Source organism: Akebia trifoliata, chromosome 4, assembly GCF_017979445.1.
Source record: "Akebia trifoliata isolate Shusen 1 chromosome 4, ASM1797944v1, whole genome shotgun sequence".
Taxonomy (NCBI): Eukaryota; Viridiplantae; Streptophyta; class Magnoliopsida; order Ranunculales; family Lardizabalaceae; genus Akebia; species Akebia trifoliata.
In genome coordinates this window covers 21,497,320-21,523,622 of record NC_141378.1, presented here as the reverse complement: position 1 = coordinate 21,523,622, position 26,303 = coordinate 21,497,320, and the positions used below count along the sequence as shown (strand labels likewise).

The following is a 26,303-nucleotide window of genomic DNA, read 5'->3' as shown; positions in this document are numbered from 1 at the left end:
CGCCCTTTCTGCACAGAATTACTTTTCCAGCTCCTCCATAGAGTACTTCAACTCCTGTTCTTTGGAAGAGTAGTTCTGCTCCTGGTATCCAAACAGATCCTAAATTTCTCCAAATAGTCTCCATGTGGGAAGTGTTTCTTGCAATATAACTGGAAATATGTTGAAATCACACTAACAAACAACAACGTACACTCCCATCCACTTATATCATCCCCTATCGTTCTCACAAGTGCTAAATTCCATATTAACAATGAAATTAGGTGCCATCGAGTATGGGAGGAGACTAACAAGCTTCAAACTATTTTGAGGAAGACAACTTATTGCAAAGTTATAGAACATGCATTACAAGAAGACTTCACATACATACAACACTTTGATACATTTTCTCAAACTCAAACAAGGACTTCCAACAAACAAATGACTGAGTTCCTTAGTCTTTCAAGCTGCAAAACAAAGGTCCACTTTCTGAATGATTCTTCATGATCCATCCTCTGTGGCATCTCTATCAATTGTCTCCTTAAGCAACAAAAGTTAATGTAAAATCAAATCTGCAACAATTAGCATGTAAAATCCACAGAATCAGTTCCTAAATTCATTAGTCCAATAAACAACTTGAAGGATGGTTTCAAATAAATGTTCAAAGCAAATGACAAAATTAAAAAAAAAAATGGCTGAATTACAAATAAGTAAAGAGCGGAGAGTATGTGTTAGAACCAACCTCCCATCCATCCAAATTCTTCCTCAGAACCTGACCAAAACCAGAACAGTGAAGGATGCAGTTCAAGATATAAGTCAACGTTCACAATTCCCAAAACAATTATCACAAGAGGATCAAACCTACAATTATCCAAAGTGAGGTCAGAAAGATCAAAAGAAGTTATGGCCATGCTTTTCCTCTTATCATCCCCTACTACATCATTGTTAGGCATAAAAGCATATCCAAGTGGCAATTAAATCTACAACAATGATTTGAGTTTTTTTCAAGCAACAATTAACAAACCTAGAGAGACAAATCTACTCTTAATCACTCATGCACCATCGAAACTGTGCATTCTATAGTCTATGATGGAAACAACATAAGAGACATGTTGTTCTCTGTTTTTTTTTCCCATCGGTTCACCTTGTTTTGTGTTTCTCTTCGTCTTTCATGTATCTGTCTTATAAATATTAGATGGTTTTTGATTGATATATAGTTAAGAATCAAATATAGTCTTTCAATCAATCATGAAGACTACATTCTTCTTTCTTTGTCTGTGATATGCTTTTGTTCTTATAAGAATAATGGGAGAAGAGACATCAGTAGCACCAGCATTTAAGCACCATGATACTTGATGTTACTTACTTCCACTAGTTAAAAATAGAGATACTTCAAATGCTACGCCAACATTATGACTAATAGAGTCATAAACTCACAACATTCCATTCAAACAAACTTAACTGTTGCACAGTTGATAGCCAACCTTTCTCAACATGTTAGATTCGTCAACACTGTTATTCCACCCACTATTGGAGCATTCAAGACAAGATCCTAGGAAGCATGGGCAATCTTTCTTGGCAATAACGAACCAAATTGATTTTGGCAATACTAATATTTGTAGACGATTACATTGAGACAACTAGCATTTAGGATTTTTGAAGATGTCGTGATGAACACCTTGCACCTTTGTCTTATAATGAGACATAAAGTGACAAATAGAGGAACACACTAATGTATTCCCATAAAGGAAACTAAGAAGTATTCAAACATTTACAAACTTAATTCTAACTAAAATATTACAAAAGAAAACCAGAAATAACAGATGCAGCAGTCATTACCAGCATATACTTTAAGTAAACTACTAAGGCATTTTCTCTTATTTCACTACAAAGGGATAGAAAATTCAAAGATGGGTTGCAAACATGCAAATTCGGACTCAATTCCAACTAAAATATTTCAAAAAGAAACAGAAATCCTTTGAATGAGGTTTGAAGAAGGATCATCTCTTTTTCTGCCTATGTATATTGAGTGTTCAATAATAAGTCTACGTCTTGGATAGGCCATGTCCTAATTATAACCGAACTACATGCTATATCAATGTGTTTAATTGAGAGGACAGAAGTTCTATATGGAGCTTGTTATGGCAAGTGTACTCTGCCACTAGTACCTCAATCCATGATATCTTGGGTTGTTCACCCGCATTTGTTAAAATTCAACACCAGCTCAAATTGGGAAAAGCCCACATTTATTGCCCAAGCCCAATGGCAATTTAGAGCCCAATTTTTAAAATCTTCTTAGAGAAAACTCTAGATGTTTTTAGATAAGATAAAAGTATAAAATTTTAAAATAGTAAATATTTTGGTGGAAAAATCTAGAATAATAAATATTTTGGTGAAAAGTTCTAGATGACAAATTGTAACCATTAGATTAAAAATGTGTTGGTACAATCTTAGCCAATAGTTCAGGAAGTGCCACAAGGATAAATAAGGGTAAGTTCTCTCATTTTGTATTGAGTTATGAGAATCAAGTACTAAGAAAACAAGTTGTGAGAAACAAGTTGAGAGGTTGTAGAAAGTGTGAGTGTTTGTAAAAATTGTATTTTTCGTGATAGAGTGTTATTTTCTTCTTCAACTTGTGAGTGATATTTTTATTAAGGGTATAGTACAAGTAATTTTTTACTTGTTTATATCTAATATTTGTGCATTTAGAGTTAAGTACTCTAAATTTTTTCTCAACAATTGGTATCAGAGCGAGGTTGCCAATGATCGATTTTGGTGGAACTATCTTGAGTCGTGAGGAGTTTACTACTCTACAAGATTGTTAATCAAGTTTATTTCGTATAGTCGAAGTTCTGTTGGCACGATGGGTGACCTTCAAGTAGTTGGAGGGATCAAGAAGCTCAACAACCAAAACTACAACACGTGGGCAACATGCATGAAGTCTTACCTACAAGGTCAAGACTCTTGGGAGATTATCGACAGTAGTGAAATTACACAACCGGCAACAGAAGATGCCAATGGCAACTCTTTCCCACAGTCAACATTTCTCTTCCTTTCTCTATTCTATGATGTTTTCCTTCTTCATTGTGCAACTATTTTCTTTGACCTTATCTCTCATCCTATAAAAGATGTCAATATTGTTACTGCCTTTTCCTCGCTGCCACATCCACTTCTACGATGAAGATGTTGCGATGGATGAGGGGCAAGATCAAGAAATACAAAACCAAAAATGAGTATTTCAAGGAAATTTATGAGTAGCTTCAATAGATGATAAAATAAGAAAATGTTGCTTGAGTCAAGGAAAGAATTTTCGTGATAATGATCTCCTCAAAAAGTCAGCCCCCAACCTTAATTAATCTCCATATGGGCCCACATACAATTTAATATCTGAAAAGAAATTGCATTGATCTACTCAGTTATAGAAACAGTGTGAGTAGTCAAGATACCTTTGGAACGAGGTGCCAATACTTCAACGGGGAAAAGACACAAAAGCTGTAGCCCATTCACGATTCCAGGAATCCAGAACCCTTTCATCACCAACAAATGCCAACTTTGATCTTTCAGTATCACTGGTAATAACCCATCTTACCTTTTTGACAGAGTCAAAGTCTGAAGACGCTATTTGCCTGTTCATATGTTCCAATTTAATCCATTTGCTTCACAGGGCTTAGAGTTATCCAAAGACTGTAAAGGAAACACTACTGCATGCCAGTTAGAAACCATAAAAGGAGCAAATTCTTGATGGATCTACTAAAAAATAAAGAGTTATTCTTTAGCTCACCACAATGTTAGCTTTAGCATTCTTTTTCTTCCCCTTGAATGGATGAATTCCTGTTTTCACGTAAAATTTCACCTCTTTCAATGACCTAAATTGATGGTCTTCAATTGGATCATAGTAAAACTGCACAAAATAATAAGTATAGCTATGAAAAAGCCCTGAATGTTGCAGCTGCATCAGATTCTAGTAAACCTATAATTTTTTCTAGGACTATAAAAAGTGAGCTTGGGGAAAACTTATTCTCCTATCTCCACAGCCCTCACAAGTACAATGATCTTTTTTACTAATACGAGTTTTTCCATCAAGAGCAAGTTGATCTCATGGTATGTGAGTATGTGTTGGCACCTATTAGAGAATCATGCAAAAGATCCTCACTGTTTTCACCTATTTAATGTATGATTGGTCACATAATTTTGACATCACTGCATGAGGCTTGTTACGATTTTTCTATATGTATTTACAATAAACCTTTAACATGAGAATCCTATGGGATTCTATAAGTTTTAATTAAGATCATTTGATTCGTCGAATGTTTGAGGTTTTAATTGACCAATGTACTAGGCATTTTGGGGATCTAGTTGATCACATGATGGTGACAATATGGGATTCCACAAGATGGTCATCTCCAATAATTTAATGCTTGGATGAACAAGTAAAAAAAGCCAGTTTTTGATCGAATTTTTTGATGTATTTACTTCTATTTTTAAAATAGAATTGAAATGTAGTTTTTTTGGTCAACCATTGTAAATCAAATAGTTGAGAAGGTAGAAAAACTCCTGATGATCCTAATCTTCATACTTGAGCCTTGTATTTTGTTAACTAAATTTGTGGTATATTGTTTATACTCCATTTGGTAATAACTTGTCATAGGGGTGAATAGGATATTTTCAAAAGAAACAGAAAAATGTGTTTAACTTGGCAAAAGTCATGACCCAACATGCCATGATATCTTCTAATAATCATAAAAGCCTACCCTACCTTGGCTTACAAGTGAAGATAAAAGAATAAACAATATTACTCGAGAAGCAAAACAATATACTTTCATGTTGTGCATGCATGGTTTCGGTACCAATACCTGTTTCCTTCTATCCATCCAGGGAAGGGCTCTCTATAAGTGCTCTCGATAATGCTGGGACGGACGATGACTACAGGTATTTCCCTCTCATGTTGTCTATCATCATCTCACCCATGGCCTTTGTAAATATGTTAGTGTCTTGCCAACCATAGATTCTTGCCCTGTGAAGACCAATATATATATTTCCATCACAAATACATGCCCATTTCATTTCAAGTTTTTTGTTTTGTGTGTGTTTTCCAATAAATACTCATGAAGAAAATTGAAAAAAACTAAAGAAATAAAGAAATAAATAAAGAAAGATAGAAATGCCATCACCTCCCTAAACCCAAATCTTTCATCTTTAAATCCACTTCATTACTTTGAAAAGTAATCATAGGCTGCACGAGGGGAATCGTGCTTCCATCACAATATTGTATTAAGTGAAGATAGAAGATTAGATAACGATGTTGGATTGTGGTTGGTGATCTATCGTACGTACTTGGTAGGGTTGGTGGGTCTATTATTGCCTTGGTGGTTTTATTTATGTGATCTACGAGTAGTTTCATATGCTCACATTTACTTACCAGTTGATACATGCAAGAAGAGCTTAAGTTTCTTGCACTTCTTTGCGAAGTTCATAAGCTGACAAGGTCCTCTCGTGTTTATGTCCAGAGCAACATCATACCTTCACTTTTATAAGAACCAAAATGAGACTAAAATCATCATGAACACAAGCATATATACTCAAGGATATATTGGACAGACCTCTCATGGAAATTTGTATTCGCTGCTGAATTTACAATTATATCTACTTCATTTGCAATCTCATCAACTAAGTCTGTTTCGATTCCAAGATTGGATTCATGAACATTTCCCGCCACAGGAACCAACTTGTTGAGCATGAAAGACTCGTAGGAGTTTCCATGGGTTTGTCGGAAAGACTTGAAAAGTTGTGTGTTTATGATCTAAACAACAAAACCACATTGTAATACATGCATGATATTTAGAGCATTAAGAAATTAAGAAGTCAATTTGAGTTTATATATATAAGATGAAATCATCTACAAAAAATTACTTCAATCTTCAATCTCCCCATTGCTTCATCATTGCTTTTTGCCCTCATCAATAAAAAAATCTTATACACCTCAGGCACAGTCCTTAAAATCTTCTCAGTAAGAACTGCAAATATGATAAAATCCAATCAAAAAATTATAAGACCATGTTAATATCTATAACTGTCAGTGGTCTGTGTCACTGGATCAGACCATGGAAACATTGACTACATGCCTTTCTCCCATGTGGAGTGAGTGAGGCAAAGGCATAAGATGTGATAAATTGTATGAATAGACATGTGAAAATGAAAATCTACGTGCTCACCGGACATAGACATGATCCGTCATCAAATAAAATGAAAATCTACGTGCTCACCGGACATATCCGATCCGTCCATCAAGCAAAAGCATTGGCATCATTGCCATGCCAGCAGGAGTGGGCCCCCTGCCATATATCAATGGCTGCAAAATAAACATAATTCAAGATCAGAAATGTAAAAAACACATAATAGTACTCCACTTGGATGTGTCCCAAGTGGAATCACAAGTTACCATTTATTTACATTCAAATAGAAACTGTGCTACAACTTTTGTTAATGAGCTAAAAAAAATAACCTGAGCCAAGCTTGCACCACCATACCCTGCACCCATGCCACCATAGGCACCACCTGCCAACCCATACCCCATTCGAGGTGGATAGCTTGGAAGCAAAGAAGACTTGTGCGAATTGAGTCCTCCATTAGATTTCAGATTGGCTTGTGGCTTTGCAAGAGAACACTCGAGAAGTTGCCTTGTCAATGAGAATAAAACCCAACCAACTTCATCTATCAGTCACTTAAAAAAGAGAATTAAAAAAAAAACAATGTAAGATCTATTAAATAATAGTCACCATCTACTTCATATTTCTCAGTGTTTTTGAGTGCTTTCATGGCACTAGACCTCTCGGCAAAGTGCACAAAACCAATCCAATAGTTATTAGCAGGCATAAGCACATTATTAATGAAATTTCTAATGATCCAGTCTGGAAGATTTTCAAGATCAATTTAATCTGATCAGCTAATTGCCACAATCGGATTAATTAACCATTTTTTTAATCTAATCAAGGTTAGCATTCAAAAATTTTTTCAGAATTAAAGTGAATAATGAAACTTTGTTGGAATCTATCCAGGGTTTTCGATTGTTGCAACTTGCAACTATCAAATCGAGAAATAAATGATTCTAGGGTTCCAAAAATTAAGTTCAAGCATTCCAACTTCTTAAATAGCTTAAGAAAATTGGAAGCAAAAGTAAACCTCAATCATGAATCATGATGATATACAGAAAAATATGAATTTGGAAAGGAAATAAATACCTTGAACTTGGCTTGGTTAAGTATTGGAACATCAGTTGCCCTCAAAAAGATGATTGATACCTCTATTAACGCAGAAAAGCCAAAAATAGATTGAGAACTTAAAAAAAACAAAACCTTTGCGGATTGAAGTCGATAGGTCACTTTGAGAGAGACTGTGAGAGAGAGATGGAGAGGACGATCGATCGAGAGAGAGATGGAGAGATCGATCAATCAAGAGAGAGAAAGAGCGAGGTCGTTCGAGAGTACAGTGAGAGACAGAGAAAGAGATACAGTGAGAGAGATGAGATCGAGAGAGAGACCGTGAGAGTGAGACTGGAAACGTGATCCACGGGCCGTGGTTTCTGAGTTTTAAAATTCGTCGGGCCAGGCCAACAAATTTTTTTATATTAAAATTCAGAATTTTCACGTAGTGCTAGAAAGCGGGAGGAATCACAAGGAGAGGAAGAATCGGAACTTAAGAGTTAAAATAAAAGCACTTGAAGAGGGTGTTTTGGGAAGAATTATTGAATGAGAGGTGTGGGGAAGAAACGGGTATTCCAGATGCCGAAGGTGACGATGAAGATGTGAATGTCTTGGCTGATCAATTGGGTTATTTGGGTTACGGCCCGAAGTAATGAAGATGGCCTTATTCTGCGTTGGTAGTCCTCTACTTCGATTCATTTGTCCCGGTAGGAGACCCTATATGGTGTTTGTTGTCCAATTGTTGTTCTCTGAAAAACTAGAAATTTTCTTTTGGGATTATTACTATCTTGACAAGAAGATAACGAGATCACACAACTAGTTACAAAAAAAAGCAGCAAACAAGATTGGGAAGAAAAACAAGCAGTGTATCCTTGAAAAAAAAAAAAAACACAAAACATGTTTTGTGGAGTTATTTCAATTTGGCTGTTTTTCTAATTCTCTTTTTAAATCCAATTTGAACCTTTCCCTCTTATTTCTTTCATCATAGCAGATTGCAGCCATAGCTGGAACATTGCAAGTCTCAATCTTGATTTATCTCAACGGTTGTTCTAGTATTTCTCTAATCCAATTTGTCTATGAAGTCACTCAACATTGTTTGATGGGTTTTTATCACCTTATGTAGATTGCTCAACAGAAGATGAGTTGAAGAGATCATGGCTAAAAAAAAAACCACACCACAAAATGGTGTTTTTGAATTCAAATGCAGCAGTTAGCACCTTACTTTTGTAGGTTACATTTTATTTTACATTTATTTATTAATTTTTTTTAAGGAGGGGGAATTGTAGGAAGTGATTGGTGATGATGTAAAGATATTTGTAGTTATTTGGTCTATTTGTAAGTTTCACCAAGATGGTGATGGTTATATATTTTTTATTGCGTTTGGGGATCTGATCCTGCGGATCTTGTACTCAAGCAATAATCAAATCAAATATAAATAAAAAATATTTAATTATAAATTCAGTAGTTTGCGCCAATGCTAAATCTTTGATATATTGCTTTCTCAATTGTCAAGAATTTAATCCATGATCAGAACAAGTTTGGCAATGGCTTGGTGTTCTATTCACTCACCTTCTTTCCTCAGAAATATCTTTGATCTTCTTGCTTTCTCAAATATTGAGAATGAAATCTATGATTCATCCAAGTTTGGCAATAGTTTGGTATTGTTTTTGGGTCTTTTGAACGTGTGCCCTCAGGTCAAAGTGTTAAAGTGCTATAAATACACTTTGGAAATTGAAATTGGAGGGTATTTTGGTAAAAGATATTTTTTAAAGGGCATTTTTGGTACAAAATCAAATTTCCAAAGTGTATTTATTACACTTTAACGTGTGCACGTTAGCAAAATCCTTCTTTTTGACTCATATCTATTTTTTTCCCTTCTTAATCCTCAAGAATGTAATCGACAATCAATCCAAACTTAGCCTTCTCACCAATCCCTTTGTTTCAAATAAGTTACACTTGTAGACACCTCATTTTGTCTTAGCTGAGCCTGAGAACATTAAAAAACCTTCTGAGAAAGGATTTAACTTAAGTTGATTTTCAAGTGGGCTCAAAGACCCTAACAAGAGCAGCCAGACAATTTACAACATTTTTTACCCTGACTATAGGTGACCAACGACCAAATTAAATTTTTACTTTATATGGAGGTGACTAACGGCTAGAAGTAAAATTTTTACTGGTAAGGCCAATTATGTTAGGCAGTTATGAGTCCTATGTGCACTTGAATTTTATTAAGGCTAATTACCCTTTAATCCTCATTTTGATTAATTTTTCCCTCAAGAAAGCCTCCATTTTACCTTTTTACCCACAACCTAATTCTCTATTAAACCCATTACCAAGGTTCTTTAGTAAATCCCCATTTTCTTCTAACAAAGACCTTGGGTCAATTTGGTCCCCACATGAGTGTAAGTACTACCCTAACCCCAAGTGGTTAGAGCCTAATCTAGGTAGTTTACATTTATGCCCCCTAAGTATATCCTTAATCCTAAAAGAGTTAATATAATTAGACTAAGTTCTAGAAGTTTTGACAACTTTACGCAACTCATAGCATTCTCTAAAACTTTTGAGAAAAGACTAAATTAATCTTAAGTAGTTAGAGAGTTAATTGAGCTAGATGACCCTAATATCCAAAATCCTCATTTATATTTACATGTCATCTAGCCTAATTCTCTAAGATTTGACCTAAAGCCAAAGACCTAAGACTCTTTTACCCTCATCAAAAATTTCTTTTGAAACTAGAACCTTTTACAATCCTACCCTCTTGATTCTCATGATTGGTGAGACTTTAGGTGAGTAAAAGACCTTTAAATCTAAGGAGAGTAGAGGTCATTTGAATTTTTTCTATAGATTTATTTGCAAAAAATGGAAACCTTAGAGTTTAAGACAAGTTTTTCCCGAGGGATCCCCCAAATTCCTATAAATAAGACCCCCATTCAAGGCAAAAGACAAAAAAAAAAGACAAAAAAAAGAAAAAAAAAAAAAGAGTAGAAAATGGTCCAAAATTCTGTCCAAATCTTTTTGAGGGGGTTCAAGGAAGTCATTCAAAATTCTGTCCAAGTCTCTCTTCTAAGCTTTATAGCCTACCTAAACTCTGTCCAAATTCTTTCCTAAACCTCCAAGAAGATCCAAACAAGAAAAACAATAAGAAAAAAAAAAAAAAAAGAAACTAAGGTAGGGTAGTTAAAATTTTAATTTTTTAATGTAATTTTTCTTCTAAACCCCCCCTTCTATAAATTCCCCTATTTACAATTATATCTCCTTGCTTGTAATAATGTAGATCTTAATCTTGTTTTAGTGCGACTTGGAGGTAGAGAGTAAAATCTCCTATAGAGGTAATCTGCTCCTACAAGCCCTCAATAAAGTCTATGGGAGCATTAGAATAATTATTTTTTTTTTGTTCTTTATTTCCTTTCAAAGTTTTAGATTCCTAACGTACATGCCTTTTATTTTCTTTAATTTTCATTGCAAGTTAAATTCCTAGAATATATATTTTTATTTTCTTTTCTATTGGCTTAAGAGCTAGAGAGTAATCCCTTATTGGATGTAATCTTCTCTTTATAAGTCTATTATATGCATACACAACATGCATACATATTTAATTTATTTTCTTTAAAATAGCTAAGGGACAAAAGTATAGATTTACGTAGATCTACACCTAACTCCTTAAGTTAAAAAAAAATAATTTCAAAGAGGACACATCTCATGCATAAGGTCCCTAGCCTTTCCATGGTGGTGTCCAACTCATGAGCACCTCCTAAAGGTTAAATCAACAAGAAGATGTTTTCAAGTGAGCACATAACCCTTTAAATGAGCTCTTGGATTCAAGAAGATGAAATCCACACGGATTCTCAACAAAATCTTAGCCTCATAAATTTTTTTCAACAAGTAACAATTCTATTTTAACATGTTCATTTCTTATTTTATTCATTTTCTAAAATTAGACTATAGATCTTCTAAAAAAACCTTTAGGTCCCAAAAGGTGAAATTCACATGAATTCTCATCAAAATCCTAAGCTCATAAAATATTATAGCAATCAATATTTTTGTTTTAACTTCCTTATTGTCTTATTTTATTCAGCTTCTAAAACTAGACTATAGATTTTCTAAAAGTGCCTTTGGGTTTAAAAGATGAAATCTATATGAATTCTCATCAAAGTCCTAGGCTCATAAACAAATTCAGCAAGCAACACTTGTTCTTTAACTTGTTTATTGTCTTATTTTATTCATATTCTAAAATTAGATTATAGATCTTTTTCTTTTTGAGTTTCTCTATAAGTTCTTTCATTTTCAAAACCTCAAACGAGTTTTTAATCTTTAACTTTGGTCATATATTGGTAATAATCTTAAGATGGATGGGACAAGGTTCCTAATACCTTCCATGTCCCTTAACCAAACCTCTTTACCATAGATCTCTTAGTAAATCATTTCCCTTCATCTTTTGGATATGTGAGTCACTACAAGCCAAACAAATAAAATTTCACAAAACAATTTTTATGGTGTTCATTCACACTTTAATTGAATGATGGTGACTCTTAAACCCGTGTAGATGAGCTCAAAATCTTTTAAAATGTTTTGAAACCGTGTATCTACAATGCCCAAATTGTGGATGACTTAAATTTCAAGTCCTTGGAGTTGAAACAACTAGATGATTCTGGCTTCAATAATTCATTCTTTGATTCATTAGCTATTTCAACAACTTTCTCTTCTGTCATGCAAGTGGGTGGCCCTTCTATTGGGTTCTTGAAAAAATAAACACCAATGACTCTCTACGAGGTATTTTTGGAGGCCAAGAGGCTTTGATAAAGAATGACAAAGTGAAGGTTATCAGTACGTTTGATAGCCGCACAAAAGGTAATTAAGTATTTAAGTTAGTGATCTTCCATGAATGATAGACTCTTATTTAAAGAAGGGAAGAAAGGCTTAGTTTGCAAAATTGATATGTACAAAGCGTATGATCATGTGAGTTGGGATTTCCTGAGATACATGTTACATTGCATGAGTTTTGGGGAGAAGTTAATTGGTTTGAAGTGCATGCATTCAACATCTTTCTCAATCTCGGTCAATAGGAGTCTTACTGGTTTTTTTAAGAGTTCCCGAGACTTGAGGCAAAGTGATCACCTATCACCCATGTCGTTTGTCATTGTGGCATAGGCGTTGGGTAGACTATTGATAAAAGAATCCAATGTAGTGGCCTTGTATGACTTCCATAGTAGGGTAGATGTTCTACAAGTGTTGTATCTACAATTTGTAAAATGATACCTTGGTCATCTTAGATGCCTTAATAGATCAAGTAAAATTCTTGAGGGATGTGTTATGTTGTATCGAGGTCATATCAGGGTTATGAATCAATCTAAGCAAGTCCAAAATGTTTGGGGTAGGAAAGGTTCCAAAATTTCTTAGGTGGACCACAATGTTTAGTTCCAGAAGGATCACTTACTTTCCATTAGGAACAACATATAGGAGCAATGATATTTGGGAACCGGTGATTGAAATGATAGAAAAAAGACTATGTTCTTGGAAAGTAAAATATATGTCTAAAGGAGGGAAACTAACTGAGTAAAAACACAATTACAAGCATTTCAGTATAACACCTATATCTATTCTCCATTCATAGGTGTGTCGGAGAGCCGTTAAAAAAATTAATTAGAGAATTCATGGGGAATGACAAGGATGGGAATAAGAAATTTTACTTAGCTAAATGGAAGTCAGTTTGTGCTCTAAAGAAAGAAAGGTGTGTAGACACCCCATTTTTGTACTCACCTGATTAATTAACTCGTCAACCCGATTGCAACGGTTCCCAATGATAGATGGATATTCCAATACTCTATTTTGTTGCTAGATATGTTTCAAAAATTCAGATGAGGTATTTCAAACTAACAAAACTATAGAAACCACGCTACGCTAAGAAAATATGACCCAAAACATAAAAATCATCATTTTTCCAGACAAAATGAATATTTACAATAAAAATCACTAAAAAAATGACCAAATTACCAGAATACCCCTAACATCAAAACATCCTTAGTGCCCACATTACGCTTAGGAAAATCCTTTCGAACACATAAAATAACAAATAGAAATCAATAAATTATTCCGTCAATTTTCACCAAATTCGATAAAATTACGAAAATGTCCCTCATAGGGTTCACAATCATTTCATACAAAAAAAAATTCATAAATAACACAAATCGATAATCATATCTTCTTACGAAAAATCAATTTCAAAACATTGCAAAACATCAAAAAATGACTCCTCAACACAAAAGTCTTCTTCGGGGCAAAACGATAATTTTTCAATTAAAAAAATTTTAAATTTTAAATTTAATAAATAAAACATTAACTAACGTAAAGTGAAATCTTAATAAAATTAATTTAAAAATCTGAACGAAGAAAATTAATCAATCAAGCCCTCAGGCAAAATTGTTGATGGTTGCTCACTTATTTAAATGGAGCCCCTTGATATTTATTAAAAGACCCCTCCATCTGGAGGCCTAAAGAATTAAAATATAATTAAGGGGGATTCTCCAAAAATAAAAATATCACAATCTAAAAAAAGCCCAAATTTGCTGGTCTTGGGCCATCAAATTTCATAAAATTCGACGGACCAAGAGGTTGAATTGGCGTTGAATTTTTCATTGTCAAATTTTATTTTTCAACGGGCCGAAACTGTCAAATTAATGAAGGATGAGAGAAATTTGACAGCTCTAAGCCATCAAATCTGGGAACATCAAGAATTTCAATGTTCCTAGACCGTCAAAATTCAGTTTCTAAAATTTGTGGGCCTTGCCTGTCAAATTTTTATGTCGAATTTTTCAATTTTCACATAGTGTATATTCTTTCATTGTATGTAAGAATTAAAATCTAATTTAAAAGACCAAGTTAATCTCATAAGACTTAAGTCAAAACCCTGATTAAAATCTTAATCTAAAGAAACCTAGTCAATCAAATAAGACTTAAATCAAATCCTAATTCTTCCAAAAAAATCTATAAATAGGAGCTTCTACAACCTAATCTCGTAGGTCAAAGTAAATCCTAGAAAAAGTAGGTCAAAAAGTCTCTTTAGCCTTCTCCAAACCCTAATTTTGAAGTCTTAACTCCCTACCTATCATCCAAATCCCAACTTTTACTCGAAAAATACCAAAAAATATAAAAATTACTCAAATCTAAGAAGAAGACACCTCAACTTGGAGATTTAAAGCAGATCCCGTAACAGAGGAAAAACAAGGAAACTCGTACAAGGACGCTCCCCGCTAGCATTGAGGGAACAAGTCGTTGCAATCATCCAGGTATACTTTTTACTTATTTATTTATTTATTTATTTTAGGTCTTTAGCAATATAATCCTTTTTTGAGAAATAGTAGAAATCGACGTTTGCCAGGTGGGGTTGGTGCCTAACACCTTCCAACCCCGTAACGTGATCCCCGGACAATAGTTTATTTTTATTCATAGATTAGTTGTTTTTATCTATTTAGAGTCAATGCTCGGTTCCTATATCGCAATAACTAGGTGGCGACTCCCAAACCTCAAAAATCAAAAGCGGATTCGCACATCCTGTGGATCGAGGGCGCTTTCAGTGGCGACTCCACTGGGGATTATTGAGGATCAGACTTGAAAAGCCCAAAGTATGGGAAGCATTGCCAGAAACGACCTAGTTTTTTATTTTATTTTTAGTTATTTGTTTATTTTTATTTTTTATCATTCTTTTTTGCTCGATTATTGATTACTTGTTTGAATGGTGAATATTTTGTTTTGACACATTTTTTTATGGTTCAATCTAGGGTCACTCGGAATGACCTTAAATAAAGCAGGATTTCAAGAGGGTAATGATATGAAATAATGATTGTTGACCCATTTTTTTATCTAGTTTATTTTATATTTTTGGGTTGTATTTTCTTCTCTTAGCATTATTTGCATTGATTGTGAGTATGTTATTTTGGAGTATCACTTTCTATGATTTAAACTCGGATTATTTGGGATGACCCTAAACAATGAAATATTCAAATTGACATATGAATGGAGGACAAAATGATGGTGGTTGGGACGAGAAGCCATAGACTTTTAAAAGGAATTTTTTTTTTGATGAAAATCTTTTTTTTTAGCTCGTTAATATGCATGAGTGATAAGTTGTGAAAATAAATTATTTGTGAGTGATGTGCTAAGAAATAAAAAAATTCCTTTTTTTAATGTTGTTTGTGATGAGGAGAGAATTCCAAAAAAAAAAAAAATAAAACAAAAAGTATTTTTGTGCGTGGTGTGCCGTTAGCAGAAAACGATTTTTTATTTTTCATCTTTTTCTCAAATAAATTATTTATGAGTGATGTGCTAAGAAATAAATTTTTTTTTTAAATATTTTTCATGATGAGGAGAGGATTCTAATAAAAAATTGTAAAAAAAAATTATTTTTATGTGTGGTGTGCCGTTAGTAGAAAATGATTTTTTATTTTTCATTTTCTTCTCAAATAAATTATTTGTGAGTGATGTGCTAAGAAACAAAAAAATTAATTTTTTTTAATGTTATTCGTGATGAGGAGAGGATTCGAATAAAAAATCACAAAAAAAAATTATTTTTATGCGTGGTGTGCCGTTAGTAGAAAATAATTTTTTATTCTTCATTTTCTTCTCAAATAAATTATTTGTAAGTAATGCATTAAGAAACAAAAAATTACTTTTTTTTAATGTTGTTCATGATGAGGAGAGGATTCCAATGAAAAATCGTAAAAAAAATAATTTAGTTAAAAAAAAAAAAAAGTCATCACCCCTTATCTCAACGATTATCATCTTATCCTCGATTCAATATTCATTAAAATCTCTATTTATTTTTGATCGTCCAAAGTAACCCTTGATTGGACCATAGAAAAGAAATCCTTTTGCTTTTTGTGCCTGTTTCAATATTAGATCTGATCGATTATTCTGTATTATATTTATTGATTGATATGTCATGATCTTAATTGATATATGTATGAGATGTGCAGGTCTTGATATTAACGTTGTGGATTTTGATATTTGGTTAATATCATGTGATATTCTATGTTGTAATGATATGATCAGGCCCATGGGCCCATTTATTTGAAAAACGCCACGGATCCCACCCTATTTTACACACACCACTAGCATGTTTATTTTGTTGCATTGTACGCTTACATGTTCCTTATAGCCAACGTGACACTAATGTGTGGTCCGGTCTCTTCAAAGATGCGACGTCATTCATGAAAATCATAACTCCAGTCACGTACCTTAAGGTATATAAAATTGGGGCATCAGTACCATTCGATCAGGTGACACTGAAAGGTATATCGATGCACCCAAGCTGGAGCGACCTGAGCCTTTGTCCTATTGTAAGCCGCAAAGTCACATGTCTCAATCGTCAACCCTAGACTCGTACGTATATGGTATATCAAAGGTAATCTAAGTTCACCAATTGTATTTCTTGGTCAAAACCAGTGCTTAAGCAAAATCCTGTCCCGTTACACTACGGTACTACGTCTATTCTAGAAAAGAGGTGATTTAAAAGTGCCATTGCTCAGCATCGTGCGCCACCTCTCAACTAGGGTTTCAATCTTTTTTAAAAGAAGAAAAATGTTTTTCGGAAGAAGAATATTTTCCAAAAAAAATATTTTTCAAAAGAAAATACTTTCCAAAAGAAAAGAAAATGAAGGAAAAATGATTTACAAAAGATTTAATTTTGCATGGAAAATTTTTGAAATATATTTTTTACAAAAAATCTATTTTTTGCATGGACCTTGAAAAATTACTAAAATATTTTTTTCTAAAAAGAAAATGATTGTAAGAAATAATCAGATTTGTGAAAATTTTTATATGATAAAAACATTATTTTTCAATAATTTTCAAGAGTGCAATAAAATTATTTTCCTTCTGAATAATCATTGAATAGATGAATTGTTTAATGGATTGGTGCACATAATTCAATAAAATCTTAGGGTTCATTTAAAAAGTTATCAAGGGGGTAACACTAAAATTAATTAAATTCACCTTCAATGAGGTTTAAGGGTTATCATTGCACTTAAGTTCAATTGTTCATCTTTTATCTAGGGTTATAAGTCCGATCAGTTAGAACGAATGTCAACACTAAGTGAATCGTCAGAAATGACCCTAAAATTTTTCAAAATTACACAGTTGTTCTTTAAAAATCAACGTGCCTTAATCCTGTCGGTTGTAAGCGATATCTCGAGTCCTTAATTAAGTTCGTTGTGGGTACTTGTCATGAGTTTTCATGAGCCATTTGGGTTAGCTCGAGTCCATTTTTTCAGTAAGGTCATGTCTTCTTTAGATCAAGTCTATTATTTTCTTATTGATTCGAGTTAGTTTGTCAAGTTTATAGAGGTGTCCATCGCCCCATCTGAATTCGATTTGATAAAGGAAATTTTTGAATACCTCGAGCGCATTAACGAATTAACTAATAATCTGATAGATTTTTCTATTGAATAAGAAGATAAGGGTCGAGCTCAACCTTTAACTAGAAAGTAAAGGTCATTGACCTTGAAAAATAATTCCCAAGGAATTCAGATAGAAACCATCCTATCCCTAGAGGAACATGAGGGGATAATGAATTTACTTAAAATTTTTGAAAGACTTGTTCGTGTGATCTAATGAGGATATGTTAGGTGCAAGCTTGGGTGTTGTCTGACATAGAATAGATACTTGTTCGATGAAATGAAAACACCAACGAGATCAAAGAAGATGTTATAAAACGTATCAATGTTGTCCTCACTGCATCTATCATAAGTCAATACAAGGTACCTTTGGAATTGATATCTGATAACGGGTCACACTTCAAAGCCGAGATTATTACTCTATGTTCAAGATCCGGCATCATCTCCTTACCATCCTCAGCTTAATGGAGTGGTTGAAGTAGCTAATAAGAATCTCAAAACAATCATCGAGAAAATATGTCAGGATTGGTCAGAGAAGTTACCATTCACACTGGGGACATGTCGTACTTCAATACAGTTTTCCACTGGAGTCACTCCCTATTTTTTAGTGTATGATATGGAAGCAATCTTACCAGTTGAAGTGAAAATTCCATATCTCCAGGTATTGATGGAAAGTCAACTGTTAGAAACATACTAGGTCCGTCATCAGTACGAAGAACTAAACCGGATTGAAGAAAAACAACCTAGAAGTTTTGTACCAACTGTAAACTTATTAGATAAAAGTCACTCACACATTTGACAAGAAAGTCAAAGTTCGTCACTTACAAGTCAAGGATTCAACCATCAGACTTCAAAGAAAATTGAGCACTCCTCATTGACTATAGGAGGAAGTCTGAACCTAATCGAAGAGATAAGTTCATACTGCCTGAAAAATCTGTCAGACTTCAAGATCATAATGGAATTGAACTACTAGAACCAATCAACCTTAACCAAATCAAGCGGTACCACATTTAAGGAGGCCATCTTTGGTCAAATCAATTTCTTGTTACCCAGTTCAATATCATTTTTCTTAGCTCTTTACGGCCTTTTTTGAAAAAAAAAACAAGCCGTTTTCTTTTTCAGTCCGATCACCCAATCTAGGGGAGGGGAAATTTGAACTACGTTTTGGTCTGATCCTAAAATTCTGGGGTACGTAGGCAATTTGAGAAGTTACTTCAGGCCCGACCACATCAAAATAAAAAAATAGATTTCCCCACGAAAAAAAAAATATTGTTAGAATGGGGAAGAAAATTCAAAGAAAAAAAATAATTTAAAAGAAATGCCACACAAGGGGCATTTGGGTATTTGCGCATCAAAATTCCTTTATTTTTTATGCCAAATCCTAAGCTTACCCATGAAAGTCCTCATAAGTATTGTGTGAAAAAGTCAAGGAAGGTAACAAAGCATGATCAGACAGTAGCTCCAGAAGTTAAAAAAGTTCAAAAATATAAAGCCTGTTAGGTTGAAAATCCGAAAGGGCGATTTAGGCAAAAATTAAGGCAATCTCGTAAGGTTGAAAATCCAAAAGGACAGCATTTGCAACAATCAGAGCAAAGAAAAAATAAAAAAAAATTGTAAGCTCGCTAGATCGAAAACCTGAAAAGGCGATCTAGGAAAAAATTATAGCAATCAAAAAATAAAAGAAAATCTCCGTTGAGTTGAAAAGCTAAAAGGCAGTCCAAGCCGAAACATCAATGACCAAGTCTCAGTACCCAACTTAAACCAAGCAAAGACTCGGAAGTCAAGAGTATTGAAAGCGCCCTCGATCCGCTAGGTGCGCGGATTCGTTTTTGATCCTTGAGGTTTGGGAGTTGCCACCTAGTTATTACGGTCTAGGAATCGATCAATGACTCTAAATAGATAAAGAACTAATCTAGAACAGAAAAAACTGAATTCGGGGATCATGTTACGAGGTTGGAAGGTACTAGGCACCAACCCCACCTAGCCAAAGCCGGTCTCTACTAACTTCCCAAATAATTTACATTGCTAAAAAAACCTAGATAATAAAAAAATAAGAAAATATACCTTTTCGATAGCAAAGACCTTGTTCCCTTAGATCCGACAAAAATTGCTCCTTGTACCGTATTCCTTGCTCCGTTCTGTATCCGGATTTGGATTTCTGATCTCCGAGGTAAGGTATCTCCTTTTTTGATCTGGATTCTTCGAGTTTGTTATGGGTTTTGGGGTGTTTTCGAAAGATTTTTAGGTGTTTTCTAGGCTAAAATCGAAGGAGGGATGTTAGGTACGGAGTTGGGACTCCAAAACTAGGGTTTATGGGAGGCTAAGGGGGCTTTTAGACCTACTTCTCTTAGGATTTATGATTTGGTACGAAAATAGGGTGTGAGCACCCCTATTTATAGATTTTTTTAGGGATTGATTTTGATGGAGTTAGTGTTTAATTAGAGTTCTTTTAATTAGAATTGTGTTTTAGTTAAACTTGTTTTAGGTAGAGTTGTGTTTTAATTAGAATTGTTTTAGGTGGAGTTGTGTTTTAGTTAGAACTCTATTAGATTGAGTTATTATTTAATTAGAACTCTATTAAATAGAGTTATTATTTAATTAGAACTCTATTAGGATTTTGACTTTTGATCTTATTTGATTGACTTTTAATATTTTGACTTTAGTCTTAATTGATTAACTTTTAATATCTTGACTTTAGTCTTGCTTAATTGACTTTAATTTTGACTTTAGTCTCACTTGATTGACTTTAATACCTTGACCTTAGTCTTGCTTGATTGACTTTAATTTTTTGGAGAACCCTCCTCTATTATATCTTTAATTCTTTGGCCTCCCAAATGAAGGGGTCTTTAAAGAAATATCTCACGAACCCTCAACAATTTTCCATTAGAGCCCGATTGATCGATTTTTTTAGTTCAAAATTTTAAATTAATTTCATTAATGTTTCACTTTAATTATTTAATATTTTATTTATTAATTTCAAAATTTTTAATTGTGAAAATTGTGAAATTACCGTTTTACCCCTGGAAAGGATTTTTCATTTTTTAAGTCGATTTTTTATGTTCTAGGATGTTTTAGAATCGATCTTTCATAGGAAATTCGATGGAAATATTGGTTTGTGTCATTTATGAAATTTTTTGTGTGAAATGGTCGTGAACTTTATTAGGGGCATTTTCGTAATTTTGTCAAATTTTGTCAAAATTGGTGAAATGATTTATTTGGTTTCTATTTGTTGTTTTATGTATTCGAAAGGGTTTTCCTAATCGTAACGTAGGGTCTAGGGTTGTTTTGATGTTAGGGGTATTTTGGTAATTTGATCAATTTTTAGTGATTTTTATCGTGAAATTTTTTTTTGGATCTGCAAGATGATGATTTCTATGTTTCTGGAGTCGTATTTTCCTAGCGTAGCGTGGTTTCTAAGGTTTTGTCAGTTCGAGATACCTCATCCGGATTTCTGAAACATTTCTGGTAACAAAATAAAGTATTGGAATAAACATCCATCATTGGGAACCGTTGCGATCGAGTTGACGAGTTGATTAATCAGGCGAGTGGAAGAATGAGGTATCTACAAGTATCTTGTCTACAATTGATCTGAAATGTTTGCTTCTCCAAGTGAATCAAAAGGGAGAAGAGTAGATTCTATGATGAATCTCAAAAGGAAATATTTTGTTCTCTTAAGCTTGACTGAAAATCTTTAATATAAAAAGTCAAAACTAAAAGTTAAATCTTTATTACGTTTGTGGTAATCAAATATTTCAAACCTTCATAACAAGGGCCACTTCTCTTTTTTCTATAGCGTGTATTTTTTCCCCCTTACACTAGGGGCATTTTTTTTCTTCTAAAAATTGTGTTCAATTATCTCAAATGCAATGTTTCCTGTCAAACTAGGGGTATTTTTGTTCTCAATCTTGATCAATGTTAACCCTAAAGGATAATGGGAACCCCAAATTTAAGGTTACCCCTCTTGATAGCAATTTTTTGAAAACCCCTGATGTTTAAAGGAAGTAAAAATTCAGTTTTAAATTCATAAAATTTTTAAAAAAACCTTGAGGTTTAAACAAAAACGTTTCTGATCTCATATTTGGTTTTGCCTAGAGAATAACTTATTACCCTTTCACCCAGAACCATAGATATGACATTTTCTCTCTCTCTCTCTCAGATTTATTCATTCTTTCCCAGATCCATTCATTCTTCCCTAGATTCATTTATTCATTCCCTAATTTATTCATTCATTCCTAGATTTATTCATTTTTCTCAGATTTTTTTCCAGATTTATTCATTATTACTCAGATACCGCCGAGGGTTTTCTTTGATTTTGCTTAGATACCGTCGAGGGTTTCTTAGATTTTGCTCAGATACCGCCGAAGGTTTCTCGGATTTTGCTCAGATGCCACCGAGGGTTTTCTTGAATTTTGCTCAGATATCGTCGAGGGTTTCTTAGATTTTGCTCAGATACTGTCGAAGGTTTCTCGGATTTTGCTTAGATACCGCTGAAGGTTATCTCGAATTTTGCTCAGATATCGTCAAGGGTTTCTCGAATTTTGCTCAGATGCCACCGAGGGTTTTCTCGGATTTTGCTTAGATACCGTCGAGGTTTCTCGAATTTTGCTCAGATACCGCCGATGGTTTCTCAGATTTTGCTCAGATGCCGTCGAGGGTTATCAGATTTTGCTCAGATATCATTGAGGGTTTCTCGGATTTTGCTCAGATGCCTCTGAGGGTTATCTCGGATTCTGCTCAAATACCGTTGAGGGTTTCTCGAATTTTGCTCAGATGCCAGTGAGGGTTTTCTTGGATTTTGCTCAATTACCGCCGAGGGCTCAGATTTTGCTTAGATGCCGTCGCGGGTTTTCTCGGATTTAGCTTAAATACCGCTAAGGGTTTCTCGGATTTTGCTCAGATACCGCCGAGGGTTTCTCGGATTTTTCTCAGATTCCGCTGAGGGTTTTATCAGATTTTGCTCAGTTGCCGCCGAGGGTTATCTCGGATTTTGCTTAGACACCGTCGAGGATTTTCTCACATTTTGCTCAGATGCCATCGAGGGTTTTCTCGGATTATACTCAACTAGTTGCCACCGAGGGTTTTCTCGAATTATGCTCAGCCAGTTGCCACCAAGGGCTTTCTCAGATTTTGTTGAGCCAGTTACCACCGAGGGTTTTCTCAGATAATGCTCAACCAGTTGCCACCGAGGGCTTTCTCGGATTATGCTCAGCCAGATATCGCCGTGCGTTTTCTCGGATTTTGCTCAAATTTTACTCAGATAGTTCATTATTTTTTCACCCCAAATATGTAGAGTAGAACTCTCAGATAATTCATTACTTTTTCACCCCGAGTAGATAGAGTAGAATTCCCAGAAAATTAGTCCATTACTCTTTCACTTTGAGTAGGTAGAGTAGGACTCCCAGAAAAATAATTCATTACTCTTTTACCCTGAGTATGTAGAGTAGAACTCCCAGAAAATTAGTCCATTACTCTTTCACCTAGAGTAGGTAGAGTAGATCTCCCAGAAAAATAGTTCATTACTCTTTCACCCCGAGCATGTAGAGTAGAACTCCCAGAAATTAGTTTATTACTTTTTCACCCCGAGTAGGTAGAGTAGGATTTCTAGAAAATTAGTCCATTCCTCTTTCACCCCAAGTAAATAGAATAGGACTTTCAAAAAAAATAATTTTACTTTTTCACCCAGAGTATGTAGAATAAGATATTCAACTTTTGCTCAGATTATGCTAAGTTATGTTCAGATTATGCTCAGTTTATACTCAGATTTTGCTCAAACCTTCTAAAATTTATCTAATATTTCAAAAGCACACATTGCACAAGTCAGGGAGAATTTTCTAAAATTCAAGGATCTGACACCATCAGTGAGAGCTCGCACTCAAGGACCTGACTTTTTTAGTTCGGAGAGAGTATTACCCTCAAGGATCCGAATGCCCCGACGAATTGCTAAATCAGGCTACAAAATGAATTATCACTAGCTTTGGCATTCAAATATTTCACTATCTACCAAAATAGATTTGCTATCTAGTTTGCTTCAACCCTTTGCCAAAGAGGGGCATCTGTAGACACCCCATTTTTGTACTCACTTGATTAATTAACTCGTCAACCCGATTGCGACGGTTCCCAATGATGGATGAATATTCTAATGTTCTATTTTGTTGCTAGATATGTTTCAGAAATTTGGATGAGGTATCTCAAACTAACAAAACTGTATAAACCACGCTACGCTAAGAAAATTTGACACAAAACATAGAAATCATCATTTTTCCAGACAAAAAAAAGTTTTACGATAAAAATCATTAAAAATAACTAAATTATCAAAATACCCCTAACATCAAAACATCCTTAGAGCCCACATTACGTTTAGGAAAATCCTTTCGAACACATAAAAAAATAAATTGAAATCAAATAAATCATTCCGCCAATTTTCACCAAATTTGACAAAATATTCATAGGGTTTTCCTAAGCATAATGTGGGCTTGAGATACTCAGAAATCCTGTAAAAAATATAAAAAATATTCAAATTTAAGAAGAAGATACCTCAACTTGGAGATCCGAAGCAGATCCAGTGACAGAGGAAAATCAAGGAAACTCGTACAAGGACGCTCCTCGCTAGTACTGAACAAGTCGTTGCGATCATCCAGGTACAATGCTCGGTTCCTAGACCAAAATAACTAGGTGGCGACTCCTAAATCTCAAAAATCAAAAGTGGATCCGCACACCCCGTGGATCGAAGGTGCTTTCAAGGTGTTTTGGGCATTAAGATTTTTACGATCTCAAATTCGACTTTACTTGGGAAGTGCTTGTGAAGGTTCGAGAAGGAATGATTAATTCTTTGGAGAAGGGTGGTTAAGAAAAAATACGGGGAGAAGTTAAATGGATGGGAAAGTGAGCAAGTTAAAACATCTTTCGTGTGCAACATCTAAATAAAGGTCATGAGAGTGTGCTTGAAATTTAAGAAATTGATTAGATTCAGAGTGGGGAGGGGTGACAAAATCAACATTTGGGAGGATTGGTGGTGTGACGCTATACTTCTTTGCCTTCAATTGCCACGATTTTACACTTTGTCAAGGAAGAAGAATTTGCCAATTGGAGTCTTCTTGAATCTCACTGGGAGTGGTCTTTCATGGAATTTGAGGTTTTAGGAGGGTTTTCAATGACTGAGAGATTTATGAGCTCGTAAACTTCACTAACCAGCTTGAGATAAGCTCAAGGGAGCTATCAGGGTTAGATAGGCAGGAGAGGATTTGTACCAAAGGTAATTGCTTTTTCTGTGAAATCTTTTTTCTTAGTTTGTTGGATTCCACTCCCTTTTATTGTATTTCTTTCCTCACTTATTTGGGCCACAAAAATGCCATCTAATGTGTCCTTCATTTAGTTGGCATCCCATGTCAGAATTCTTACTCTAGATCACCTCATTAAATGTTGTTTTGTAACTCCAAACATTTGTTCTTTGTGTAAATAGAGGGGAAGTCCGTGACCCACATCTTGTTGCATTGCCCATTATCCTCGTCCATTTGGGATCACTTATTTTCACTCTTTGACTTAAGTTAGTTGTAAAATCCCAAGTTTTCAATTTGTATCTCGAGGAAAAATAAATAATAAAATTTTGAGAAAATCTTGAAAGTTGGACTTAGGGGTAGAACTTTAAGATGTTTCTAATCATTTTTAATGAAATTTGACCTCACCATTGGATTCAAATGATCAAAAAACATACTTTAGCCTATAAGCACGCTCAAATGCGAATCCGAACAGAAAAGTTGCAAAATCCTGGATTATCGAGTTGGATCAGGCTAAAATGATGACTTTTTTCTAGAGTAAGAATTTTTAAAATTTGATCATATCATTGAGTTCGTAATAAAAAATTATAGAAAATGGACTACTTACTTATCAATTTCGGAGTCCAAAAAGTCAAATTATCATTAAAAATGAAAACGATATCAATTTTAGGGTCACATCGGGTCAAAAATGTAAATTTTTGTTAGGGATAGAATTTATAGAATTTGACCATACCATTAGTTCCAGAATGAAAAATTAGATGAAATAGAGTATTCATTCGTTACTTTTGGAGTCCAGACGGTCAAGTTATAGTCGATCGAAACAATAGGCGAAATACCGATTTCGTCCCAAGACTTTATATAAATAAAATTTTTTTTCACTATTCATCTTCCAAAGTCGTCCAAAAACCAGCTAATGAAATTTTACGAAAAATTTATTTTTCTTCAAAACTTCAACCTCAGATTCGTCGCGAATGATCCGTTTTCGACGACCGACGTAGAAGGAAAAAATGTCCGCAGCCTCGGCATCTGTAAAATCCACCCAAGATCTCTTCATTTCATCTTATTTTTTATCCCGTATCATCAAAATTCATTCGTATATATATACGAGGGTTTCGCAACTTCGACCTCGGATTTCATGTTGTAGACACCCTATTTTTGCACTCGCCTGATTTATCAACTCGTTAACCCGATTACAACGGTTCCCAATGATAGATGTTTATTCCAATGCTCTATTTGGTTACCAGATGTGTTTCAAAAATTCGGATGAGGTATCTCGAACTAACAAAATTGTGGAAACCACACTAAACTAGAAAATATGACCCCAAAAATATAGAAATCATCATTTTTCAGACAAAAAGAAGTTTTACGATAAAAATCACTAAAAAATGATCAAATTATCAAAATACCCCTAACATCAAAACATCCCTAGAGCCTACAGTACGCTTAGGAAAATCTTTTCAAACACA

The 26,303-nt window shown here is 34.3% G+C and overlaps 3 protein-coding genes across 26 annotated transcripts in view; 1 reads left to right on the top strand and 2 right to left on the bottom strand.

Moving 5' to 3' along the window:
• LOC147404455 (early light-induced protein 1, chloroplastic-like) overlaps window positions 1-26,303 on the bottom strand; it is an 87,330-nt gene that overhangs the window by 31,627 nt on the left and 29,400 nt on the right. The gene's annotated exons all lie outside the window — the stretch shown is intronic.
• The window catches only part of LOC147404456 (heat stress transcription factor A-7a-like), a 73,005-nt gene that overhangs the window by 27,475 nt on the left and 19,227 nt on the right, over window positions 1-26,303 (top strand). The window lies entirely within an intron of this gene.
• On the bottom strand, window positions 92-7,257 carry LOC147404457 (fatty acyl-CoA reductase 2, chloroplastic-like). 22 transcript variants are annotated; one of them, XM_086440421.1, is made up of 11 exons: window positions 6,479-7,181; window positions 6,240-6,325; window positions 5,887-5,990; window positions 5,577-5,776; window positions 5,396-5,496; window positions 5,148-5,209; window positions 4,830-4,990; window positions 3,758-3,877; window positions 3,423-3,677; window positions 719-3,148; window positions 92-548 (listed from the first exon to the last, which is right to left on the bottom strand). In XM_086440421.1, the coding sequence occupies exons 2-6, from the start codon at window positions 6,259-6,261 to the stop codon at window positions 5,187-5,189; spliced, it is 450 nt and encodes a 149-aa protein (XP_086296547.1). In that variant the 5' UTR covers window positions 6,262-6,325; window positions 6,479-7,181; the 3' UTR covers window positions 92-548; window positions 719-3,148; window positions 3,423-3,677; window positions 3,758-3,877; window positions 4,830-4,990; window positions 5,148-5,186. The 22 variants fall into 22 exon arrangements, with proteins under 22 accessions (XP_086296547.1, XP_086296534.1, XP_086296536.1 ...); XM_086440400.1 differs by lacking the exon at window positions 5,148-5,209 and adding an exon at window positions 7,215-7,257 and having other exon boundaries at window positions 93-548; window positions 6,479-6,653; XM_086440405.1 differs by lacking the exon at window positions 5,148-5,209 and having other exon boundaries at window positions 96-548; window positions 719-837; window positions 2,924-3,148; window positions 6,479-7,177.